This window comes from Hypanus sabinus, chromosome 19 (assembly GCF_030144855.1).
Source record: "Hypanus sabinus isolate sHypSab1 chromosome 19, sHypSab1.hap1, whole genome shotgun sequence".
Classification (NCBI taxonomy): domain Eukaryota; kingdom Metazoa; phylum Chordata; class Chondrichthyes; order Myliobatiformes; family Dasyatidae; genus Hypanus; species Hypanus sabinus.
In genome coordinates this window covers 13,063,981-13,090,800 of record NC_082724.1, presented here as the reverse complement: position 1 = coordinate 13,090,800, position 26,820 = coordinate 13,063,981, and the positions used below count along the sequence as shown (strand labels likewise).

Sequence of the window (26,820 nt, the reverse complement as noted above, 5' to 3'; positions counted from 1 at the left end):
GACAGGAAAATGTATTTTTAATGAGCCCTCGGATCATGATTTTGTTCTAGTCAAAAGTGATGGATAATTTGCTAATGTAAAAGGCAAAATTAACTTACTGAGCCTAAGTTAATGTTTACTCCAGACCTAGATTTGCAAATAAAGGCAAATACAGAGAGATGGAAAGTTAAATAAAGAAAGCAACTTTATTAGTATTTTAAATTGACGTCTGGGATTGGAATCATTCAAAACTGATTGCAAATGCCTTTCGCTTTCAGTTTTCCCTTCAGACCTTTATTTCTCATCAGAAGTTACTGTATGCGTACCATTAGAATCTGAGCATATTCGTGATGAACAGCAAAGGGGAAGACCAACCACAAAGCCACTGAAAATGAAACTGCTGCTGTGTACAGGTGAAATATGCTTAAGGCAAACTCTTAATTGCTGACAAAAAATATTTAGACATAATGAATTAATATCTTCAAGAGGAGATATGCATACATAAGTGAATGTTTATTCTAGTTTCTCAATAACCTGCTCACATCTCTAGAGTAGGTTACATGGTTGGCACAAGTTTGTGGGTCTGTAATGTGCTGTAAATTTCTATGTTCTATCACTCATACATCTCTGGCAAATAAACTTTCGTTGAAGTCAGGAGATCGATAAGTACTCAAACAAAAAGCTGTTTCAGATTCGAGATCTGTTTAATGACATTTCCAGTGCAAAGGAGAACAAAATAATTGTTACTCTGGATCCAATGCAGCTCAAAGAATCACAATAAGATAAAGTACACCATAATTTAAAAAAACACAATAAACATAAATACATAAGATACATTACATAAATAGATTACTTGTATGTACATAAAGTGACACCAGGTACAGAAAGTGAGTGACAGGAAACGATAAAGGAGAGGTGGTGGGTTGGTTTAGTGAGTGGAGGTGTTGATCAGCCTTACTACTTGTGAAAGTAACTATTTTTGAGTCTGGTGGTCCAAGCATGGGAGCCTCCTCCTGATGGGAGTGGGAGAAGCAGTCCATGAACAAGGTGGGTGGTATCCTTCATGATCCTTCTGGCCTTTCTCTGGCACCTTTCTGTATATACGTCCTTGATGGTGGGTAGGTTGGTACCGGTGATACGCTGGACAGTTTTGACTACCTGCTGTAGAGTTGTTCTGTCTGCCGCAGTGCAGTTTCTGTACCATGCAGTGATGCAGCATGTTCTCTACCACGCACCTCTAGAAGGTCATGAATATTGACGTGCATCGTCCAGCTCTCTTCAAGCTCCTCAGAAAGTAGAGGCATTGTTGAACTTTCTTGACTGTGAAAGATGTGTTCTGGGGGGTCGCACTGAAAGGTTGTGGAAGATGTGCATTCCCAGGAGTTTGAAACTGCTTGCAGTTTCCACCGCTGTTTCGCCGGAAAGGAGTGTGGGTGGTAAACGTTCTCCTGAAGTCGATAACCATCTCCTTCATCTTGTTGACACTGAGGGAGAGATTATTTGCCTGGCACCAGGCCAGGAGCTCTTCCACTTCCCCTCGGTAGGCCATCTCATCGTTGGCAATGAGCCATATTACTGTCAATATGAACTTGACAATATGATTACTTGGTTAGTTGGCAGTGCAGTCAGGTGTGAGCAGAGCGTACAGCAGTGAGCGCAGCACACAGCCCTGTGACCAGACCGACGGGCAGGGAGGAGCAGCTGTGCATCCAGAACTATCTGAAGTCTGCTGGTTCAGAAATCCAACACCCAGTTGCCCAGTGTACTTAGGCTGAGGAGTAGAAGTTCGTTCACCTGGATCTGTGAGATAATATTGTTGAATGCTGAACTGAAATCTAGAAACACCACTCTGACATACCTGAGCTTGACTTCGAGGACAACTTGTTTTCTAGCAATTCAATATCTAACTGCTAGAATTTTTTTTGACGGCTAATGCTTTTTAATGTGCAATAAGCTTGTTATAAAGTGGATATATGATGCCCAGCGATATGACAGATATCCCTATGTGTCAACCTCATTATCTGTTCTATTGACATATTAGCTCAAATATATTGTACTTCCAACATTTGAAGCAAATCTGCAATTGGAATTAATTTTTGAATAGTTTTTGGTTCAGAAAAAGTTAAGTCAATTTAATTTTCACAGTTGTAGAGTCACAGAACACTGCAGTGCAGAACCAGACCCTTCAGCCCATCTAGTCCATGCCAAACTAATAATCTGCCTAGTCCTATTGACCTGCGCCTGCACCATAGCCCTGCATACCAACCCCTCCCCCCACCATCCATATACCTATGCAAATTTACTTTATGTGTTGAAATCAACTACACATCAACCACTTGTGCTGGCATCTCGTTCCATACTCTTGCCACCCTCTGACTGAAGACGATTTCCCTCACACTTCCCTTAGCCCATAGCCTCTCACCCAAGCTCAGGAAAAAAGGCCTGCTTGCATTTACCCTATCTGTACTCCTCATAATTTTGTATACCTCTATCTAATCTCCCCTTAAGTCTTCTACATTTCAAGGAATAAAGTTCTAACCTATTCAACCTTTCCCTTTTACTCAGGTCCTCAAGTCCAAGCAACACTCTTGTAAATTTTCTCTGCACTCTTTCAATCTTATTTACATCTTTCCTATACATAGATGACCAAAACTGGGCTCACCAACGACTTACACAATTTCAACATAACATCCCAACTCCTGTATTCAAAACTTTGTTTTATTAAAGCCAATGTGCCAGAAGTTTTCTTTACAACCCTATCTACCTGTGATACCACTTCCAATGAATTATGTATCTGTATTCACAGATCCCTCTATTGTACCACACTTCTCAGTGCCCTACTCTTCACCACGTAGTCTTACCCTGGTTGGTCCTCCAAAACTGCACAACTTACACTTGTCTGCATTAAACTCCATCTGCCATTTTTCAGCTCATTTCACCAGCTGGTCCAGGTCCTGCTGCAAGTTCTGATAGTCTTTCTTGCTGTCCACTACACTCCCAGTCTTGGTGTCAACTGCAAATGTGCTGATCCAGTTTACCACATTTTCATCCAGGTCATTGATATCGATAACAAACAACAATAGATCCAGCACCAATCACTGAGGCACACCATTAGTCACAGGTGTCCAGTGAGAGAGGAGAACATTTACTACCACTCTCTGGCTTCTTCTTTAAAGCTGATGTCTAATCCAATTTAATACCTCATCTTGATTACTGAGTGATTGAACGTTCTTAACCAACCTGCTATGTGGAACCTTGTCAAATGTCTTACTAAAGTTCATGAAGACAACATCTGCTGCCTTGCCTTCATCAACTTTCCCGGTAACTTTCTCGAAAAACTCTAAGGTTGGTTATACACAACCTACCAAGGTCATGTTGACTATCCATAATCAGTCTCTGTCTATCCAAATACTCATATATTTAGTCCTTTAGAATACCTTCCAATAACTTTCTCACTACTGATGTCAGGCCCACCAGCCTATAAATTCTTGGCTTATACATAGAGCCTTTTTTGAACAAAGGAACACCATTGGTTGTTCTCCAACCCTCTGGCTCCTCACTGGTGGCCAAGAATGCTTTAAATATCTCTGCTAGGCCCTTGCAATTTTTACACTTGCTTCCCCACAAGGGCTGAGGGAACACATTGTCAGGCCCTGGGGATTTATCCACCCTAATTTGCCTCAAATCTGCAAACACGCTTTCCTCTCTGATCTGACTTTGCTGATATCTCACACCTCTAGACCGTGTCTGTCTACTGAATAAATGCAGATACAAAAAATCCATCTCTTTCAGCTCCATGCATAGATGATCACACTGAACTTCCAGCGGACTAATGGTGTCTCTTATTATGCTTTTGCTCTTAATATATCTGCAGCAGCCCTTAGCATTCTCCTTTATCTTACCTGCTAGGTCTTCTTTTAACCCTCCTGCTTTCCTTCTTAAGTGTTCTCTTGCATTTCTCATTTCCTTCAAGTACCTCATTTGTTCCTGCTGCCTACACCTGCTATGCACCTCCTTTTTCTTAACCAGAGACTCAGTATCTCTTGAAAGCGAAAGTTCCCTAAATCTGTTGTCATTGCCTTTTATTATGACAGGAACATACAAACACAGTACTCTCAGTATTTCACTTTAGAAGGCTTCCCAACTTACAAAGTATACATTTGCCTCAAAACAGCATGTCCCAATCCACACTTGCCAGATCCTTTCTGATATCATCAAAATTGGTCTTTCTCCAGTTAAGAATTTCAATCCAAGGACCAGATCTATCCTTTTCCATAATTACCTTGAAACTAATGGCCTTTCAACCATTGGATGCAGTGTTCCTGTACACAAATTTCTGTCGCCTGCCCTGTCTCATTCCCCAACAGAAGATCCAGTATCACCATTCTTTCTTGTTGGGACTGCTATGTACTGATTCAGGAAACTTTCCTGAACACATTTAACAAACTCCTTCCCATCCAGCCCTTTATCAGAATGGGAGTCCCATTCAATATGTAGAAAGTTAAAATCACCTCCTGTCATAATCTGGTGTTTCTTGCAACAGTCTAAGATCTCTCTATAAATGTGCTCCTCCGAATCCTATGACCCGTTGGGTAGTCTATAATATAGCCCCTTTAATGTGGTCATACCTTTCTTATTCCTCAGTTCCACCCATAAAGCCTCTCTATACGGGCTCTCTAGTTTGCCCTGACTGAGTTTTGGAGTGACATTTTTCCCTGATGAGTAATGCCACCCCGCCGCTCTTAATGCCTCTTGCTCTTTCACATCTAGAAGAATGGAACCCAGGGCCATTAAGCTGCCAGCTGTGTACTCCTTGCGACCAAGTCACACTAATGACTATAATGTCATCATTCCACATGCTGATCCAGGTTGCAATCCCATCCACCTTTCCAGCAATATTCCTTGATTTGAAATACACACTCAGAACATAAGTCCCACAACACTTAACCTTTCGATTCCTGACTTTCCATGTAGACTTAACAATATCTTTTACCACAACCTCTCTGCCAGCTGTTCAGACACTCTGGTTCCCAACTCCCCGCAACTTGAGTTTAAACCCCACCATGCAGCACTAGCAAACTTTCCCTGTAGGATATTAGTCCCCCTCCATTTCTGGTGCAAACTAACCCTTCTGTGCAGGGTCCCGCCTTCCCTGGAAGAGGAACAGTCCCTCCTACGCCAATTCCTTATAAACTGTATAATCTTCCCATTTCTGGCTTCACTAGCATGTGGCACAGGTGGCAATCCTGAGATAATAACCCTGGAGCTCCTGTCATCTAACTTAGCATCTAACTCCCTGAACTCACTTTGCTTATCACCCCTCCTCCCCACACCATTAATATACCATGGGCTACAACCTCTGGCTGCTTAACCTCCCACTTAAGAATGCTGTGGGCCCTATCAGAGATGCCCCAACCCTCATAACCAGGAGGCAACAATAAATCCCAGAACCTCCTTCTCATCCACAGAGCCTCCTTTCTGATCCCCCAGCCAACGAATCCCCTATCACTGTAGCTCGTCTCTTCTCCCACACGTTTGCTTTCTGAGCCACAGAGTCAGAGTAAGTGCCAGAGACCTGTCTGCTGTGGCTTTCCTCTGCTAGGTCATTCCTGCCAACAGTACGCAAAGCAGTATACCAGTAATAGCCACAGGTTACTCTGCAATGGCTGCCTATCCCCCAGCCCCCCGGACACACAGTTATCCGTGTCCTGCACCTTGTATCTCTGTCTGTTCTGTTCTATCAAATCCGAAGCTTCCTGACTAATCCAGAGTACATCCAGTTCCAGCTCCAACTCCTTAACGTGGTCTGTTAGAAGCTGCCGCTGGATGCTCTTCCTGCTGGTGTCATCGTCAAGGACACAAGGATGTCTTCCCACATCTTGCAAGAAGGGCATCCCCACTGTTCTAAATGTGAAACTAAGAAATACAGAACAGAGAAAAAATCTACCCAAGGCCTAGCCTCTTCTTACTAAAGCCTCAAGGAGACAAAGCTTGAACTCCCCACTCCAACAATGGCCACTGATACAAAAGCCACACCACTTAAATCTAACTTCCTTTTTATTGGACCTTGCCAACTGCCTAATGATGTGAACCCATTATCTGCTTGGGCTTGTGGTGAGCTAAATTTCCTGACTGTCCCTGCTCTCTTCTTTTACACTCTCTCTTCCTCAAAGCAATCCAGTATCTTCTCAAGACTATGGCACACAAAATGTGCTGACTGCCCTTGATTGCTTCTTTTAACCTCTCTCCCTCTAAGCAATCCTATGTTTCCTTGGGACTGTGGCGCACGAAATGCCACTCTCATTGCAGGTTTCATTTTATTTTCATTACAACTTCTCCATGTTTCTCTTTCATGAAAAGAGAGAAATAACAACTTGTTTTTCACAGCCTCACACCATCCATATATGTGGCAACCAATTAAATAATTTTGAAAGCAATCTGTTTTAATGTAAAAAAAATGTAACAACCAATTTACACTCAGCAAGCTCCCACAAACAGCACTGTGATAATGATTCAATGGTCTGTTGTCGTGATACTGGTTGTAGGATACAAATTGAACAGGACACCAAAGCTGGCTCTTCTTCTTCTCCAAAACAGACAGGAGCAGCATCGGTGCAATGCTTCAAACACAGCTGTGACTTGCATTGAATCAAGCATCCACCAAGAAAAGAAATTCAATATTGCCAAATATTTCCTTTTTGTTCTTTTGTTCCAAACTGTTCCAAACCCGAGGCAAAAACTTACTTTCACTGAGGTGTATTGTCTATTATGTTCTTTTTGACTTTTTTTTCCCCATCTTTCCTCCTCAAGAGGGTTCACTTAAAGAAGTGTTTTCAAAAACTCAAAGTTCAATGTAAAGGGAAAAGATAAATAAGACTGATCATGGAAATTCTTCATACATTCTTCAAACGTTTGGAGTTTAAATTAAATCTAATTATCAAATATGTCACTATATCCAATCCTGAGATTCATTTTCCTGTGGGCATCCACAAAATAGTAACTATATCAGAATCAATGAAAGATCAATTGCGTGCAGAAGACAACAAACTGCGCAAATGAAAATATAATTAAATAGCAATAAATAACAAGAACATGAGATTACAAGATAGAAAGTCCTTAAAATGTGATCATTGGTTGTGGGAACATCTCAGTAGATGAGTGTAGTTATCCCTTTTTGTTCAAGAACGTGATGGTTGTGGTGTAGTAACAGTTATTGAATCTGGTGGTGTGAGTCCTGAGGCTCTTGTACCTTCTACCTGATGGCAGTAGCGATAAAAGTACATGGCCTGGATGATTTGATGATTAAATGATTAAATTTGATTTGATGATTAAATGTGGAAAGAAAACTGGAAAAAGCTCTCTTTACCCTTGGACTGGACGGGTTAAATAAAACTTTTGCAGACATCTTCACTTAACAGTTGAGATGAGGTAATTACTTCATATGCTATCAGTTGTGACAGACACTAATCTGTTGCTAACCGTTCATCTGATTGCAATACACATCTTCAATGTCTATAACATTTTGTTGAACTTTATAGCCTGTAGTGAAATAATGTCACCAACTGTTCAGTGTGTTTACAGCTGCCCAGATTTTGTTTTCAACAAACTGGAATGTGAAAAGATTATTCATTCAAAACCAGTGTTGATAGGATTGTGGGACCTACACAGGAAGGGAAACAACAGCAATTGTAAACCGAAAATCTGGAGAGACTGGAAATCTGAATAAAATCTGAAAATCCTGGAAATACTCAGAGTGGGAGAAAGAAGAACAAAGTTAATATTTTAGGTGGGGGACCAGTTCATCTCCCGAGACAACTTAATTCAAGAACTCACTAAAATACCACAAGACAAAATGATGAAGCACAAGTTAATTTAATGTGAAAACATATACAGATTTAAAATAAAATCTGCAATAGTAGTTAAAGTCTGAAGGAATGAGACACCATCCTTGTGTGAATTCATGAAACTATCACACTGCTAAAACATTATTTACACTGGAATAGACATGACCATATCTTTACTGGTACTTAGTATCCCTCTAGTACATTAAAAATTTATGCTTTTGGGTGAATTAGCATTATGGAAAAGATGGTGAAACAGCAAGGCACAGCAGAAGGGAATTTACTGATTTTATGTTACTACAATGCTGAGCAAGGCCTGTGGGTCGAGCAACATATGATCTGTTCTGTGAGTTCAAAACTTAAATCTGTGTACATTTAAAATATCCCCTTTGCCAATTAAAATGACAAACCACTGGGAAGCAGCTGGCTGTGCGGCTGATTATTACAATTTATTTCATCACTTTATTACTAAGGAATGAGAATGTTGAAAGATGAGGCTCTGATCGACAACTCACAATGCTATCAGAAAATGTTATTGTACAGATGCTTCCTGACCTCCTGAGTGTATCCAGCAGTTTTGAATTTTATTTCAAATATCTGGCATCTGCAGGTCTTTGATTTTGATTTTCCTCTCAGATTTCCAGCGTAATCATGTCCTGAAGAAGGGTCTTGGCCCAAAACAATGACTGCTTATTAATTTCCATCATCGTTGTGGCTATCCCTCGAGGTCAAGGATAATGATCTTCGTTCTGTTGATCTATCACAGAGCGAAGACACCTGTGCGTGTATTTGTTTAACGTGTACTTGATGTTGCACTCCAAGAAGCACACAAAGCTTCACAAATCCACCAACTGATTCCAATGGCATGGAAACCACGACGATTGGAGCTGATGGATTTGTAGCAGTCTTCATCCGCCTTCACAACCTTTGAGTTCGAAGTAACTTTGTCCGCCTGTTCCACCGTTGAGGTCTTGGTTGGGTTGTTCTTTGTCAGGGACCTCACCCTCGACCTTACGGCCGTGGGTGACCCTACCAGGAGCATAGCTCCAGACGGCATCGCTCTCGGGATCGCAGGACCACACAAGCTCCTCCACAACGACAAGGTGACAATCCACGGACAATCATTTCTGTAGATATCGGCTGACCTGCTGAGTTCATCTAGCATTTTCTGTGTTGCTTTGGACTTCCAGCATTTGCTTAACCACATGCTAAAATAAAGGATGTCTTCAGTGTGCTTCATCTCTAAGAGGAACTCCAATTTTGGTTGCATCTGCAGCAGGACGACTGGCAAGGTCACAGTCAAGAATTTTCATTGTATTGGTTCCCACCATCTGCCACGTCCAAGAACTATGCCTTTCAGGATTCAGCCTGCAGAGCAGGAGTGGTATGACTGAATGGTAATGAACCCTGTAGTGTTTTGAAGGCAACACGAGTGAATCTGCAGATGCTGGAAATAAATAAAAACACAAAATGCTGGCAGAACTCAGCAGGCCAGACAGCATCTATGGAAGGAGGTAGTGACGACGTTTTGTGCTGAAACCCTTCATCAGGAAACCCTCCTGATAAAGAGTTTCGGCCCGAAACGTCGTCACTACCTTCTCCCATAGATGCTGTCTGGCCTGCTGAGTTCTGCCAGCATTTTGTATTTTTACCTGTAGGGTTTTGATTGGGTTCTGGACCCAAGTGTCAATGGCAGACACTCTCTGGGCCGAAATCACACCATGTCTCCTGGGGCAGAATATTCAAAGAACTGTGATGGGAATTCAGAATCAGGTTTAACATCATCGGCATATGTTGTGAAATTTGTTAATGTTACGGCAGCAGTACAATGAAATACATCAGAAATAAATAAAGGAAAGAAACTGAATTACAGCAAGTGTGTGTATATATATATATATAAAATAGATAAGTTAAAGATAAGTAGTGCAATAAAAACCCAGAAAAAAAAGTGAGGTATATCCATGGGTTCAATGTCTTTTCAGATGCATGTTGCTACAAGGTGTGGTTTGTCAATCATGAAAAGCAGACGCTGGAAATATGAAAACAAAGCAGAAGATGTTGGGGTCACTTAGACGGACAGGTGGCATCTGAGGAGAGAGAAAACCAAGCTCATGCTCTGGTAAAAGGTCTTCAACCTAAAATAATAATCCCATTTTCCTCGGTAAAGATGCTCTTAAACCTGCTGAGAACCCCAAATATTTTCTCATTTTATTCTGACAACATATCAGTTTGTTTTTCTCTTTCCACTCTTCTCTGGGACAGCTCTGATACCGGAGGCACTAATACACATGAAGGGGATTTTGCGAGATGAACTTGCCTGAAATAATTTTGTCACATTTCAATTCACAGAACCCTACAACACAGTATAGGCACCTTGTCTCACAAGGTTGTGCCGATTTTTAAAAAATTTACTCCAAGATCATTCTAATCCTTCCCTCCAATACAGCCCTCTATTTTAATGTCATCTTTTGTCCTTTGGTCTGCAACCAGAACTCCATTTGATTTCAATTTTATTCCGCTTTAACAAACCAGTTTTGGAAACAACAGAATAACGTGCTGGGCTGCTTCAGCTAAGAGTCTGGAGTGGCATATAAACCAGAATGGGTAGAGGACATCAACGTACCAGATGGGTTTTAAATGACAATCTAATAGCTTCATGGTCACCATTACTGAGACTAATTAATTGAATTTACATTCCCCAGCTGCCATTGTGGGATTTGAACTCATGTCTCTGAACAGTTAGTCCAGACTTCTGGATCACTAGTCTAGTAACGTAACCACTGCAGCACCAGGCCTATTCCATGAATTGTTATCCAGAGATCAGTGCAGTAAATTGCACACGTTTCATGTGTGAGTGTTAACCAAACACATTGCAGCAGCATATCCAAATATGTAATAAAATGATGGATGAGTCAGCTCAGATATTCCACCTTATCAGTGCTTTACATAACAGTTTCCACTTGTCAACCATTGACCATCAGGAGTAACACCGGACAATGACCAATTAACGTGCTCAGTCGAACTTTGGACTGCAGGAGTAAACCTGAGGACCTGGAGAAACCTATGCTTTCCATGGGGAGGATGTATAGAGCCTCCTTACAGAATGGCGCCAGAACTGAATTCTGAACTCCCCAAACTGTAACACTGTCATACTGTCCACTATGCTGCCATGAATTTTAGAGAACCCAAAAACTGATGTGGCCTCCAACACGGAATTTCTTACAGTACATCATATATTGAGGACAACAAACCCCATTAACCATAACAGAAATACGTTCAATCAGAAAATATAATAATTCTTATAAAGATACCATAATTAAAATAGGTGGAGGGACGCAGAGACATCTCTTCCAGGGGAGGTGCAAGGTGCTCCTTCCTTCCACTAGCCTGCAGATCACTCTTAAGCAAGGTGTAGCATCTGCTTAGCACACCCCCCCCCACCCCCCACCGATCAGGGTCACATGAAGGCATGGGAGCAATGATGGATGGTCACGTGAGCAGCTGGTGCAGATCAGAAGACCTGATTAAGTGACCACTGACGCTAGACAGGCAACCTCTAAAAAGTATTGATAACGGCTGGGGTCACCTGTCTTGTAAAGACACTGCCCAGGCAATACATCCAAATACCTCTGCAGAAAAATTTGCCAAGAACTGCCATGGTCATGGAAAGACCATGAACATGAGGAAGTCTGCAGTCGCTGCAAATCCAAAGCTACCTACACAAAATACTAGAGCAACACAGCAGGTCAGGCAACATCTATGGAAAATGGGTAAACAGTCAATGTTTCCACAGTCAAAATGCCTTAATTCTTTGAATTGTAACTACACACAACATAAATAAGTAATGCACTTTCTCATCAACTTGCAGGATTGTTTTCTGTGGAGCATTGGAGACTGAAGGACAACCAGTTAGAAGTACATTACATCAGATGAAGGGTCTTGGCCTGAAACATCAACTGCTTACTCTTTTTTATAGATGTCACCTGACCAGCTTTTTATATGGAAAGTCCATGATTGCCCACGTCATACGATACGGCACGTAATGAACGAACAATATTTAAAAACAATTCTCTTGGGCACTGGGAGACATACGGAAAGTAAACACAAAGTTGAGACAAGGTGGGAGAGGTAATTGGCAGAATGACAGAGCAGGGAATGCAACTTGGAGGCTTTGAAAGAAATTCAAGAGTCTGGCACCAACGGGGTTAAGTCAGAATTTCCAACAGAAATGCAAAAATCCAGGAGCACAAGTGAGGCTGAAATCAAAGTAAAGTTGAAGGTAAAGCAGGGACATGAAGTGAGGGAAAAAAGTGGCTTTGGAGGTCAAAGAAAAAAAAAGATCCAATGCTGATATAGCTGAATTTAAGTCCATCTGACTAGAAGGTAAAGTAGTCTAGAGAGAACAGGTGTTACAAGAAAGCATGAACAACTAAGATGGCATGAAGTAGACATTACAGGAATTTAATTTTATTTTGTCTGGAAGATGCAGTTTAGTAATCAGAAGACAAGTGTAATAAAGAAAATAAGGTACTGCAGGTAATGGGAATCGGAAAAGAAGCACAAAGTTGGAAATATTCAGCAGGTCAGGCAGAATCAAAGGAGAGAGAGCCAAAGTTAACATTTCAAGTCAATGACCCTTCAGCAAAAATTTCCAATTCAGTTCAATCAAATGTGGAAAAAAATGCCTCAATTCTTTGAATTGTAACTACATCCAACATAAATAAGTAATGCACTTTCTCAGTAACTTGCAGGATTGTTTTCTATGGAGCATTAGAGACTGTGGAGCAACCTGATAGATGGTCATAAGATTATACGAGGCATAGATAGAAGGTAGAGGTTCTTTTCTCCCCTTGGAAGAAGTGTTAAATTTTGGAGGGCGTAGGTTTAAGGTGAGAAAAAGAAAATTTAAAGGGTATTTGTGAGGCAGGTTTTGTTTTATACACTGAGTGTGCCTGGAGAATGCTGCTGGGGAGGTGGTAGAAGCAGATATGATTACAATGTTTAAGAGGCATATCAACAGAAAAGGTGGGGTATGGAGTGTCAGCAATTTCAAGTTTCTGGGTGTCAACATCTCTGAGGATCTATCCTGGGCCCAACATATCAATGGAGCTACAACAAAAAACGTGACAGCAGTTATATTTCATCAGGGGTTTGAGGAAATATGGTATGTCACCAAAGAGACCTGCAGAGCTCTACAGATGTCCGTGGAGAGCATTCTAACTGGCTGCATCACCATCTGGAATTGGTGAGGGGGTGGGGTGCTACTCCATAAGATTGAAATAAGCAGCAGAGTGTTGCAAACTGCCTCTGTAGTAACCTGGACATTTTCAAGGAGCAATGCCTCAAAAAGGCAGTATCCATCATTAAGGTCCACCACCAACCAGGACATGCCTTCTTCTCATTGCTACCATCAGGAAGGAGGTACAGAAACCCGATGGCACACACTCAGCAATTCAGGAACAGCTTTTCCCCCTGTGCCATCAGATTTCTGAATGAACCCATGAACACTACCTCACTATTTTTCTTTTAGTTTTGGTTTTGCACTACTTATTTAACTATTTCCTATACAGAATATAGAAAATGTACAGCACACTCCAGGCCCTTCGGCCCACAATATTGTGCCAACCATGTAACCTTCTCTAGAAGCTGCCCAGAATTTCCGTACCACCTAGTCCTCTATTTTTCTGAGCTCCATGCACCTATCTAAGAGTCTCTTAAAAGATCCTATTGTATCCACATCTACCACCCTTATTGGAAGTGCATTCCATGCACCCACCACCCTCTGTGTGAAAAACTTACCTCTGACATGCGCCTTGTACCTACTTCCAAGCACCTTAAGACTATGCCCTCTCGTGTTAGCCATCTCAACCCTGGGAAAAAAGCCTCTGGCTATCCTCACGATCAATGCTTCTCATCATCTTATACGCCTCTATCAAGACACCTCTCATCCTCTGTCACTCCAAGGAGAAAAGGCCAAGTTCACTCAACCTATTCTCATAAGGCATACTCTCCAATCCAGGCAACATTCTTGTAAATCTCCTCTGCACTCTCTCTATAGCATCCACATCCTTCCTGTAGTGAGGTGACCAGAACTGAACACAGTACTTTGTATTGTGGGGCCTAACTAAAGTCCTATATAGCTGTAACATTACCTCATGGCTCTTGAACTTGATCCCATGGTTGACGAATGCCAACACACCATACACCTTCTTAACAACACTGTCAACCTACACAGCAGCTCTGAGTGCCCTCTGGACACAGACCCCAATATCTCTCTGATCCTCCACACTGCCAGGAGTCTTGCCATTAATATTATATTCTGTCTTCAAATTTGACCGACCAAAATGAACCACTTCACACTTATCTGGATTGAAGTCCATCTGCCACTTCTCAGCCCAGTTCCGTAACCTATCCCACTGTAACCTCTGACAGCCCTCCAGACTATCCACAGCACCCCAACTTTTGTGTCATCAGCAAACCTACTAACCCACCCTTCTACTTCCTCATCCAAGTAATTTATAATAAAATCACACAGAAGAAGGGTCCCTGAGCAGATCCCAGTGGAACACCACTGGTCACCGTCCTCCATGCAGAATACGAACCATCCACAACCACCCTTTGCCTCCATGGTCAAGTCAGTTCTGGATCCACAAAGCAAGGTGTCCTTGGATCTCATGCCTCATTACTTTCTGAAGGAGCCTTGCATGGGGTACCTTATCACAATCCTTACTGAAATCCATATACACTACATCCACTGCTCTACCTTCATCAACACATCCTCAAAGAGTTCAATCAGGTTCGTAAGGCATGACCTGCCTTTGACAAAGCCATGCAACTATGCCTATTCATATTATGTCTCTCCAAATGCTCATAACTCCTGCCTCTCAGGATCTTCTCCAGCAACTTGCCCACCACTGAAGTAAAACTCACTGGTCTACAAATTCCTGGGTTATCTCTACACTCTTTCTTGAACAAGGGAACAATGTTTGCAACCTTCCAATTTTCTGATACTTCTCCCATCCCTGTTGATGATGCAAGGATCATCACCAGAGGCTCAGCAATCTTCACCCTCACTTCTCACCGTATACATACATATTTACCATAATTCACATTTTTTCTCCATTATTATATATTGCATAGTACTGGTGCCGCAAAGAGGACAGACTCCACGACATATGCCAGTGGTATTAAACCGGATTCTGACGCAGACCATATACAGGGATATGGGAGTTTAGTATCACAATGGGCACAGACATGGTGGTCAAAAAGCTTGTTCATGTGCTGTACATTTGTATGTCTATCAGGAATTTTCTACACAGGAAATCCAAAGGTAAAGGTAATACAGAGGTAAACTGTTGAGTCGCACACAAGGTCAGATCAAAACTACAGGCTTTTCTGCCATCGCTTTATTCTAGCTGCTATTTGAACATCACTGTAGGAGCAATGATGTCTGATTTTATACAAGGAGCCTGAAAGAATATAGGAAAGTAATGAAAGCAATCTTTTTTAAAAAACTGTGTTTTGACATAATTATCAAACCTATTATTCACAACAGCAAAATTATTACCACGTACTGTATATCCTCACCCAGAGGCAAATCGCACTGTCAAATTGACCAAATTCTACACAGAATGTAGTTGATACAGTACTCTATTGTTCCAAAGGTTAATGCGACATTTTGCAGACATTGAGCATGCTAAAGGAATGCATTTGCCATGCATTAACAACTGAGATAATGAATATTTTCATTATATATACCTCTTTCAGTGCCAGCATGTGCTCATATTCATCACATAATAACCTTACCTTCTGTTGGTGAAGTTTTTAGACGTCTACAGAATCCATTCACATCACCATAGGTATCTTGTATCTTTTGCACTGCCTCTGATCCACGTAGCTCCATAAGAGAGCGAAGTTCATTGAGAGAACACCCAAATTCACCTGCATGGTTAGATTCACTTCTTTGGTTCTTTGGATAGAAATCCACTGCACTGTTCGTCATGTCACCCATTGCGCATACGGTATTGCTTGCAGCTTTGTAAAAAATATTTGTGGCAGGTATAGCAGTGCTAATATTTCTGAATTAAATTAAGTTTCGGCTGAGTCAAGACAATCGAAATATCCAGTGTTTTTAGCTTCTTTTTGCACTGTAGATTTCTAACGTAGATTAACTGCACTTTAATCTCATCAAGGACCAGAAACCAATTAATAGTCAAATAGATCGCTGCAGGCAAGGTTGAAGACCAGCTCCACTCCATATAGAATTTCCCATCGTGGTCGTCCCAAGTTACAGGATTCTACATGACCCAGTTGGTTGAATAAACCTTCGGGAAGAAGAAAGTCAGAAGAAAGCATTAGTAAACATTCTTCAATCCAGATAACCCCTGTAAAATTAGATGGTTACAGCTCACTGCTGTAAAGAGCTGAACGTGCTTTAGCAAAATGCAATTTGTTGCTTGAGCAGCCCTGACAGACTAAGACACTGATGTTTGTCACAGGCATAGAGCTTTCCTGCAGCGGCATTCTTCACTTTGATCAGTACCGAGTGCACCAGCCAAATTAGATGGCTCATGAATATTAAACAGGAAGCCTTTATGCCAAGATCTCAGATGCATCTCTAGTATATGCTGTTTGTTCATGTGATCTTATAAATACTTATAGGGAGAAATAGGGATAAAAAATCGATATTTCAGAATCAAAATCGACTCAATGATATTGTCCATATCCTTATCAATGACAAGGATAGCTTTTGAGGAATGAAATGTACATTTTTTCACACAATAACTGCCCATTTTGCATGTAGGAAATTTTCAAAGCCTGACAATATTCTCACCTCTGATCCCTGCTGCTCTTTGGCATTCAACCCTCTTCTCATTCCATTGACTATTGCACAGTGCAAGATGGCAGGGGTTGCTTTCTTTAATTATGCATGCTGCTCTGCTGACTGAAACTGTCAAAGGCTATTCTTGGAAAGAAGTTCTCCTTCGGGATATGAATTTGAGCCCGAGAGTTAGACAACAGGATCGACACTGATGAATCAAAATGAATTAATCTTACTTGTTATTTTCAGAAATGGCAACTACTTGTGTCCACTGAATGGCAACTGTAATAACGCGTAGGGACAATTGTTCTTTATTTTCCTCATTCAAACTTGAATTTGCACACAGCATTAAAATGGACATCAATTATTGGAGGATAATGACACCAGAGGATGTTAGGATCAAATGAAGAATAGCTTCTCAGACTCTGATTGATTCCAAATGCAGAAGATTTAACATGAAGGAAACATTCAGTAAGGTCGCTAATTTAATTTTCATCAAGATGCCTCAATACAAACACTTCATATACAATTGCACTGGCAAACAAGTTGACCAGGGCTGAATGCAGTGCCAAACCCATTTCTGATTTAAATACCCTTTCAGATTGAGGAAATACAATACCTTAATATTTTTAGCACAGGCGCATCCTTTGAAACACATTTTCCACAGCTAAGGTATCACTACAGCTTACAGAAAATATATCATTGCAATTGAATTTAGACTTGAAGAACAAGTTACATTCTACATTATTTATGTCATCGTGCCTTGTTTTTAAGAAGGTCACCTAAAGGAAATAGGGACAGCTGGGTGCCCAGCTTCCAACTCACAGCAGCAGCACCAGATGGTACCACAGGGATCATGTTCTCCCCATGCTTTCACTCTAAGCCGCATCCTTTCAAGAGCCCTATCCTTGTTCTAATCACCAATCTGGCAAAAGAACTACTGAACATTTTGTCAACTCTGCGAAAGGTCATTTAATAGAGTCTTTTGCAAGCTGCTCGACAGCCCTCCCGCAGATCTCCAGCATCATAAAATTCTTGGGTGCATTGCAATGACATATCAGATGCTCAATCAAGTAACACTTATTTTCATTAGAATGTCTTTTGTTTAGATCATAAAACCATAAGATATAAGAGCAGAATTAGGCCATTTGGCCCATTGAGTCTGCTCTGCCATTTCATCATAGCTGATCCATTTTCCCTCTCGGCCCCAATTTCAGGCCTTCTTCCCATATCCCTGACTAATCAAGAACCTATCAACCTCCCCCTTAAACATAGCCAATGACCTGGCCTCCACAGCCACCTGCTGAAACAAATTCCACAGTTTCAACACTCTCTGGCTAAAAAAGTTCCTCCTCATCTCCATTCTAAAAGGACGCCCCTCTATTCCGAGGCTGTATCCTCTGTTCTTCGACTCCCCCTACCATGGGAAATGTCCTCTCCACATTCACAATACAGAGGCCTCTTAACATTCTCAAAGAGGACACCCCTCAGACTTCAGAATTCCAGTGAGTAGAGGCTCAGATCCATCATTTGGTCCCCATATGACAAGCCTTTCAATTCTGGATTCACTTTCTCCATCACTTTTTGAGAAAAGCTCCCACCAACCAGCTATTTTGATGAGAGATTTAAAATAGGGTGGAGGGGGTTTAGCATTAATAACATTTTATCATTGTTGAAGGACACATAATCCAACCAAATCACAAGATTCCCTGAAAGTGAAAGATGTACAAATGCATGTATGCCATATAATAGTTCCCTGGATAGTTTTCCTGGGACTCAAAGTATTATGTTATATATTCAATTGTTTTCCATATTTCAATATTTACTGTGTGTTACAGTTAATTTATTGTCCTGGCTTTCATTCACATTTCAGATTCTACTTTTGTTTTTGGCAATTAACAATCACAGAAAGAATCACAAGTAACACTGGACAACAATGATTTTACTTCCTGAATATTTTTGGGTATACCTTGTGGATTTTGGGCTGCTGATCATGAAAATTACCATGAAATTTCCCCATCATTCACCGTTCTTTTGAAATCAAATATATTTTTTATTCCAATTCATAATTCAAGTCAGAATAACTGATGCCAAGATTAAGGAAGGTATTTTTGTTGGTCCGCAAATCCAACAAGTCATCAATCACTAGAACTTCTAGTGGGACTGGAGAAAACTGTAGGGAAGGCATTCAAGGATGTTGCCGAAAATTTTCTTGGCAACTACAGGGCTCCAGACTACATGCAGCAGGTTGAGAACATGCTTCACGCATGCAAAACCATGAACTGCAACATGTCACAGAGATTTATTTTCTGCATTCCCATTTACACTTTTTCCCTGCAAATCTTGGCACTGTCAGTGATGAGAATGGTGAAAGGATGCACCAGGACATTTTGGTCATGGAGAAATGGTATCAGAACAACTGGAGTCCATCAATGCTGTCTGATTACTGTTGCACACTTAAGCAAAAAGTCTCAAACACTGAGTACAAATGAAAATCATCAAAACTTTTTTATAGCTTAGTTGAATTACTCCAAAGCGTCAGCACTGTTATATGACTAAACACATTATACTCAATAAAAGCTAATTTCGTGATTCTCCAAATTCCTACATGATACAAATTGTCTGAAATTATATTTGTGTTCAGCTTCAAGAGGTCTACCATAAACAAAAAAACATCTGAGGATGCACTTCCCAAAAAAAATTGTTGTCCGGTGTTATTTATGACATAGAAGGAAGCCATCTGCTCATTTTGTTTCAGCTGATCAAAAAAAAAATTGCCCAGTTGAATCCTACCTGCCGACACTTAATGTGCAGGTCTGCAGGTTATCCAAAGATTTTTATACAGTGGTAAAGGTTCTGCCCTTCACTTGGTCAAAGTGAAGGGCAGAACCTTCACTTTGGTCAAGAAAGTGAAGGTCAAAATGAAATCCCCAAATCATAAGGCCTCAGCCCAAGACATCAGCTCAATTTCCTCTCCATAGATGCTGCCAGGCCTGTTGAGTTCTTCCAGCAATTCATGTGTGCTGGAATCTCCTAAACTTTGGTTGTTTTTGAAAGAGCAACCATTTATAAATAGTTCTCTAACTCAAGTAATTTAGAAGAAAAATGAACTGAACTGAACTGAGCTGAACTGAATATGCCTTCACTATTTCGATGATGACTTTACAGGTTGTTGTTTTATATTCTGTGTTTTTGCTCTTTTTTTTACCATGTCATTTATTCAATGTTTTGTGCATTGGAAGTTGGTTTGAATGGTTTTCCTGGTTTTCTTTGTTTTGTAGCTGTCTGTGGAAAGACGAAACTCAGAGTTGTATATGGCATAAAAAATGTACTTTGAATGTTTGAACACACCAGTTGAAAAACTACGATGCAAAAGTCATTTGATCAGCTTCATCAGCAGGGAAAATAAAGACTTTCACACTTGAGACAAAATGATGTTGATTCCTCACCTTTACTCTGAAGGAAGTAATAGAATGAATTACTAAACTAGCCTCAGAATTGCAATCTTAAAATCAACTTTCTGAAAACTTCAAGTTATGAAGCACAGCAAACGGAAACTTAGGAATTCTGAAACATACTATAGATGAGTCTGCCTAACTGTACTATAACTTGAATTAGTGTGAAGGCTCTGGTCTTGGAAAAATAATTGGAAATATATTCCACATGGCAACATTTTTAACAAAGTAAACATCTGAGAGATCTAGAAAATGAGATACAAGATGATAAGATATAGGAGCGGAATTAGGCTATTTGGCCCAACGAGTCTGTTCCACCATTTCATCATTAAGAAAAAGCATTTCAGGATGTATATTGTATACATTTCTCTGACATTAAACTGGACCTTTGAACTTTGATCCATTTTTCCTCTCAGACTCAATCTCTTGCCTTCTCCTCATATCCCCTCATGTCGTAACCAATCAAGTATCTATCAATCTCTGTCTTGAAAGAGCTTTTTTTTTAATTTAAAAAATGAGTAGCATTAACTACATAAACAATCAAATGACCAAATCATCATCATTCCATTGACACCTCCAAGCCAAGTACGGGCAGATATGCAGCTGCATGGGTTGAAATCACCCCCGGCTCTAGAAAACAGGACTAGAAAACTATATCTGCAAAGTGTCTTTAAAATATTGCAGGTCAATTTTCCACTTATTCAGTTCCAAAGTTAGCAAGAGTTGAATGACTGTTGCACAGATATTGAGTGAGACACCTAACCAGAGCCGGTACAATAGCTGGGAACATTCCACAGGCTACATTTAATCAGGAATGTTAAGGAGAAGGAGCTACTTTATTGCTGTGAGTATTAAGAGTGTTCCACTTGATTCAAGGAGAATAAAGATAACTCCTCATAGGCCTGTTGAAGTTCAATCTATTTGCTGCCAATGTGCATTGACTAGAAACTTTTATAATTTGCTGTTCTGGTCTCCAAGTTAAAACTGAACGGGGTCCTGATGACATTATGAAGACCTCAAACACAAGAAAGTCTGCAGATGCTAGCAATCCAAAGCAACGCACACTGAGCGCTAGATTGACTCAGCTGGTCAGGAAGCAGCAGTGGAAAAGAGTAAGCAGTCGACTTTTCAGGCCGAGACTTCTCCCCAGGACTGAGAAGGGGGACGATGCCAGAATAAAAAGGCAGGGGTGGGGAAAAAGAGGTTAGCTGGAAGGTGGAAGTTGAAGACAGGTGAATTGGAAAGATCAAGGGAGAAGAAGGAATCTAATAGGAAAGGAGGATGGACCATAGGAGAAAAGGAAGGAGGAGAGGCACCGGGGGGTGTGGTAGACAGGCGAGAAAAAGTGAAATGTCAGAGTGGGGAATAGAGAAAAGTGGTGGGGAGGAGAAATTAACATTCATGCCATCACCGTGGAGGGGAACCCAGACGGAATACAAGGTGTTGCTCCTCCACCCTGAGGGTGGCCTCATCCCTCCCCCCACTTTTTTATTCTGATGTTTTCCCCCTTCCTTCTCAGTCCTGGGTAGTGGTCTTGGCCCAGATTGTCAACTGTTTACTCTTTTCCTTAGACGCTGCCTGGCCTGCTGAGTCCCTCCAGCACTCTGTGTGTGTTGATCATGAAGATCTGATCAATCGGATGAAGCCCAGAGTAACCATCTGAGCCACCTGTTCAGCTGGGCACCATAAAACTGGAAACTCACCCCAGGAATGGGTGAATATACTGAAGGGTTAAAATGCTCAGTTTTCAACAGGCATTTCAGGTGAATATCTCCACCTGGAAATTATTGAACAATGTATACTGTTTAGAACAACTCTAAACAGAAAAGAGGCAACACATATTCCTAAATCTCTTCGATGAAACATTCAGGAAGTGAGATTATTAGCATACTTGATAACTAGGACTCTGTTCAATGAAAGTAAAATGGTTGAGAGATCTAACGACAGTTTCCAGACTCTGGAAAGCTTTGAATGAGTAAATTGCAAAAGACTGCAACAACTGATCAGTGGAACTGAGTGGTAATTTAGTAATTATACTGGAAGTTCCAACTCTTTACATGCCGACAGCTATTAGAATTAGGAATAAATTTCCCCAAGTAGTTGTTGAATTTGAGTCATGTAAAACTTCTGAATGGACATTGAACCCAGGAACACGACCTCACTACTTTTTTATTTTTATTTTTGCACTACCTACTTAATTTAACCATTTAAGATAAATATCTATAAATACATACACATACAGAAGTTTTACACACACACACACACACACACACACACACACACACACACACACACACACACACACACACACACACATACGTTTTTCTTTGATTCAACTTCAACAACTACTTTGTGGAAATTTATTCCTAATTTTAATAGCCGTCAGCATGAAACGAATTTTAACCTCTGCTTCTAGTATGGAAACACCTGAATTACAGCAAATATATATATAAAATCTGTAAGTCAGGTTTTTCTCTCTATTATGATGTACTGCATTGTACTGCTGCCGCAAAGACAACTAATTCCATGACATATGCCGGTGATGTTAAACCAGATTCTAACATATGAAGATTCTAACATAGGAAAAGATCAGAGAAGGAATATAAGAGTAGGAAGGAGCAGTTCTGAAGTGAACTAAAGAACAGGACTCTATTTTCTTTGAGTGATAAAATTTCAAAGAATGTAGAATAGTTACTGTTGTATGTGTAAATTCTAGAAGCCGTAGATAAAGTATATTAACCACAAATTGCTTTATTAGTAAATGCATTACCTTTCATTAATGAGCAATAATATAACCACAAAAGAACACTATCACATGTTACAGCATGTTGGCCTGATCCATTGACTGAACTACATTTATCTTCAGCTCTGTTCTTATGACCTACCTGAAGCAAAGTTAGAAACAGTCAAAAGAGGGAATTGAAGCTTTCAGAATATATCAAAAATGGCCATCTATTTATTAAAGTCCACCTTCACTTGCTCATTCCCATATTAGAGAAATACTCTGTTAAAGGCTTGTGGGGATGGGGGTAGAGGACAATTTAAATAAGATATACAGTGCCTATAAAAAGTATTCCCCCCCCCCGGAAGTTTTATTGTTTTATTGATTTACAACATTGAATCACAATGGATTTAATTTGGTTTTTTGACACCGATCAACAGAAAAAGACGCTTTTGTGTCACAGTGATCAAAATTAATTGCAAATATAAAACACAATAATTGATTGCATAAGTATTCACTCCCCTTTAATACAACACACCAAATCATCACTGGTGCAGCCAATTGCTTTTAGAAGTCTCATAATTAGCTAAACAGCGATCTGTTTTTGGAGACCTGGGTGCTGAAAAGGTGTTTCAATTGATTGTAGTAAAACTACATCTATATCTGGAAGGTCCAACTGTTGGTGAGTCAGTATCCTGGCAAAAACTACACCAGGAAGACAAAAGAACACTCCAAACAAGTCTGTGCAACGGTTATTGAAAAGCACAAGTCAGGAGATGGATACAAGAAAATTTCCAAGTCACTGAATGTCCCTCAAAGTACAGTTAAGTTAATCATCAGGAAATGAAAAGAGTATGGCACAGCTGTAAATCTGTCCAGAGCAGACCGTCCTCAAAGCCTAAGTGACAGTCCAAGAAGGGAACTAGTGAGAGGGAGGCCACCAAGAGACCTATGACAACTCTGGAGGAGTTACAAGCTTCAGTGTCTGAGATGGGAGAGATTGTGCATACAACAACTGTTGCCCAGGAGCTTCACCAGTCACAGCTTTATGGGAGAGTGGCAAAGAGAAAGCCACTGCTGAATAAGACTCATATAAAATCTCAGCTGGAGTTTGCCAGAAGGCATGTGGGAGACTCTGAAATCACCTGGAAGAAGGTTCTATGATCTGATGAAATCAAAATGGAGGTTTTTGATAATTAGATTAAACTCTATGTTGGGCATAAGCCAAACACCACACATCATCAAAAACACACCATCCCTACCGTGAATCATGGTGGTGGCTGCACCATGCTGTGGGGATGCTTCACAGCAGCAGGCCCTGGAAGGTTTGTGAAGGTAGAGGGTAAAATGAATACAGCAAAATACAGGGAAATTCTGGAGGAAAACCTGATGCTATCTGCAAGAGAACTGTGTCTTAGGAGCAGATTTGTTTTCCAGCAAGTCAATGACTTCAAGCATAAACCCAAAGTTACACAGGAATGACTTAAGAACAACAAAGTTAATGTCCTAGAGTGGCCATCAGAGTCTAAACCTCATTCCAATTGAGATTTTGTGGCTGAACTTGAAAATTGCTGTTCACTTATGATCCCCATCCAATCTAACAGAGCTTGAGCAGTTTTGTAAAGAAGAATAGGGAAAAATTGCAGTATCCAGATGTGAAAAGCAGATCGAGACCTACCCACACGGACTCAAGGCTGTAATTGTTGCCAAAGGTGCATCTACTAAGTACTGACTTGAAGGGGGTGAATATTTACCCAAGAATTATTTTGTGTTTTATATTTGTAATTAACTTTGTAGAGATCTGTTATCACTTTGACATGAGTCTTCTTCAGTTGATCGGAGTCAAAAAAGGCAAATTCAGTCCATTGTGATTCAATGTTGTAAAACAATAAAACATTAAAACTTCCAAGGGGGTGAATACTTTTTATAGGCACTGTAATCAGTAGGTCTCATAACCTGATACTACCAACCTGAAGTTGCAGATAGAAGATAGAACAGTACAGCAAAAAGCCCTTCATCCCACATTATTGTGTGCCTAACTAATTAAATTAGTAATCAAATCCCCAACCAAATTAATCCCATCTGCCAACACAATGTCCATATTCCTCCATTTCCTGCAATTTCCTTTGCCTATCTAAGAGTCTCTTGAATGCCTCTCTTGTATTTACCTCTGCCACCATCCCAGGCAGCATATTCCAGGCACCCACCACTCTGGCTGAGTAAAGAAACATACCCCACACATCTTCTTTTAACTTAACCACTTTCATCTTAAATGAATATCCTCTGGTATAAAAACTTTCAACACTGGGGAAAAGATATTGGCTGCCTCCTCTTATGATCTTATAAACCTCAATCACTCCTCAACCTCTGCCAATCCAAGGAAAACAACCTAAGTTTGTCCAGCTTCTCCTGACAATTTATACCCTCTAATCCAGGCAGCAACCTGGCAAAATTCTTCTACACCCTCACCAAAGCCTGAACAGTCTTCCTAAAATAGGAGGACCAAAACTCCAAACAGTACTCCAAGTACAACCTAGCAAGGGTTTTATAAAGCTGCAACATATACTCCCAAATTTTGTACCCTATTCCTCAGTCTGTAGTCTAGTGTAGCATCTATAGTCTAATGTAGTTGCTGTGTGTTTTTTTTTTCTCTGTGTTGTTTTTTACGTAGTTCAGTCTAGTTTTTGTACTGTGTCATGTAACACCGTGGTCCTGAGAAACGTTGTCTCATTTTTACTATGTACTGTACCAGCAGTTATGGTCGAAATGAGAATAAAAGTGACTTGACTTGACTTGACTCAGCTAATAAAGGTATGCCATGTACACACAAGATTCTACAGGTGCTGGAAATCTTGAACACACACAAAATGCTAAAGGAAATCAGCAAGTAAGGCAGCATCTATGGAGGGGAATAAATATGCTATGTTTTGGCTTATGCCAGCATTATCACCCTAACAACCTATGTAGTCAGTTTCACTGAGCTACGGACTTGAACTTCAAGATTCCGCTGCACATGAACATTTAAGAGGTTGTCATGAATGTGTCCTATCTCTTTACAGCCAATGGATGTTATTCAGCAGTAAGTTATAAGACCATAAGGCATAGGAGCAGAATTAAGTCATTCACCCCAATGAGTCTGGTTGATCATGGTTAATTTACTTTCCTCTCAACCCCATTCACCTACTTTCTCACGGTAACCTTCATGCCCTGAAATTAAGAACCTCTATCAACCTTTGCCTTAAGTACACCCAATAACCTGGCCTCCGCAGCTGCCTGTGGCAACAAAGTTATACTTTCTTCATAACTTTAGTACATAGAATCCTGCAGCAAATTTCCTTTATCTGGAATGACTGTTAAGAAATACCAAGAAATTGAAGAATCCATTTTATCTTCAGCCTGAGGATAACAACCCATTTCAGTACCAATGGCAATCTTCACAGAGGTCACCAACAGCCTGATCGTGAATTTAAATAAAAACCCTGAGAGTACTTTGATTTGTCCTTCACATAATTTGTGCACATTTAGAGACAGATATAGTTGCATAACATAAGAGAGAAAAATACTCCATAATTTGCATACAATAACTGCTAGAAGATCATGTTTAGCTTTGGGAACACACATCACAGAAGATGAAAAAGCCTGGAGCTCCTTGATAAACTGGTATAAGTGCATGCATTATATCGAGAAAAGCATAAAAATGAGGTACACATTGTAACTCATTCAGGTGCTATTGACAGTAAAGTTGGAATTGAAATGTCACTATTATGTGATATTTCAATGCAAGGTACATTTATTCTTTTCCACCAATAATAGACTACAGATTGTTTGACCTTCTTGCCTAGATTTGAATTCCCAACGTGCAGAATATACATCAGTTTCCGTCCATTCCAACGTGAAAATTTTAACTGATTTAAGTTTAAGTTTTAGGATTCGAACTAATTTATCATAACTTGCTTCACTCATGTTCAATGTAAACTGCAGCCCAGAAGATACGGGAAGGTA

General features: G+C 40.4%; 1 protein-coding gene across 18 annotated transcripts in view; it reads right to left on the bottom strand.

The window, feature by feature from the left end:
* atp2b2 (ATPase plasma membrane Ca2+ transporting 2) overlaps positions 1 to 26,820 on the bottom strand; it is an 873,878-nt gene that overhangs the window by 363,927 nt on the left and 483,131 nt on the right. For all 18 annotated transcript variants that reach the window (XM_059944034.1, XM_059944033.1, XM_059944030.1 and 15 more), the window contains one exon: positions 15,627 to 16,144. In XM_059944034.1, the coding sequence (XP_059800017.1) occupies positions 15,627 to 15,831 (205 nt within the window). In that variant the 5' untranslated portion in view covers positions 15,832 to 16,144. The remainder of the gene's footprint in view (positions 1 to 15,626; positions 16,145 to 26,820) is intronic.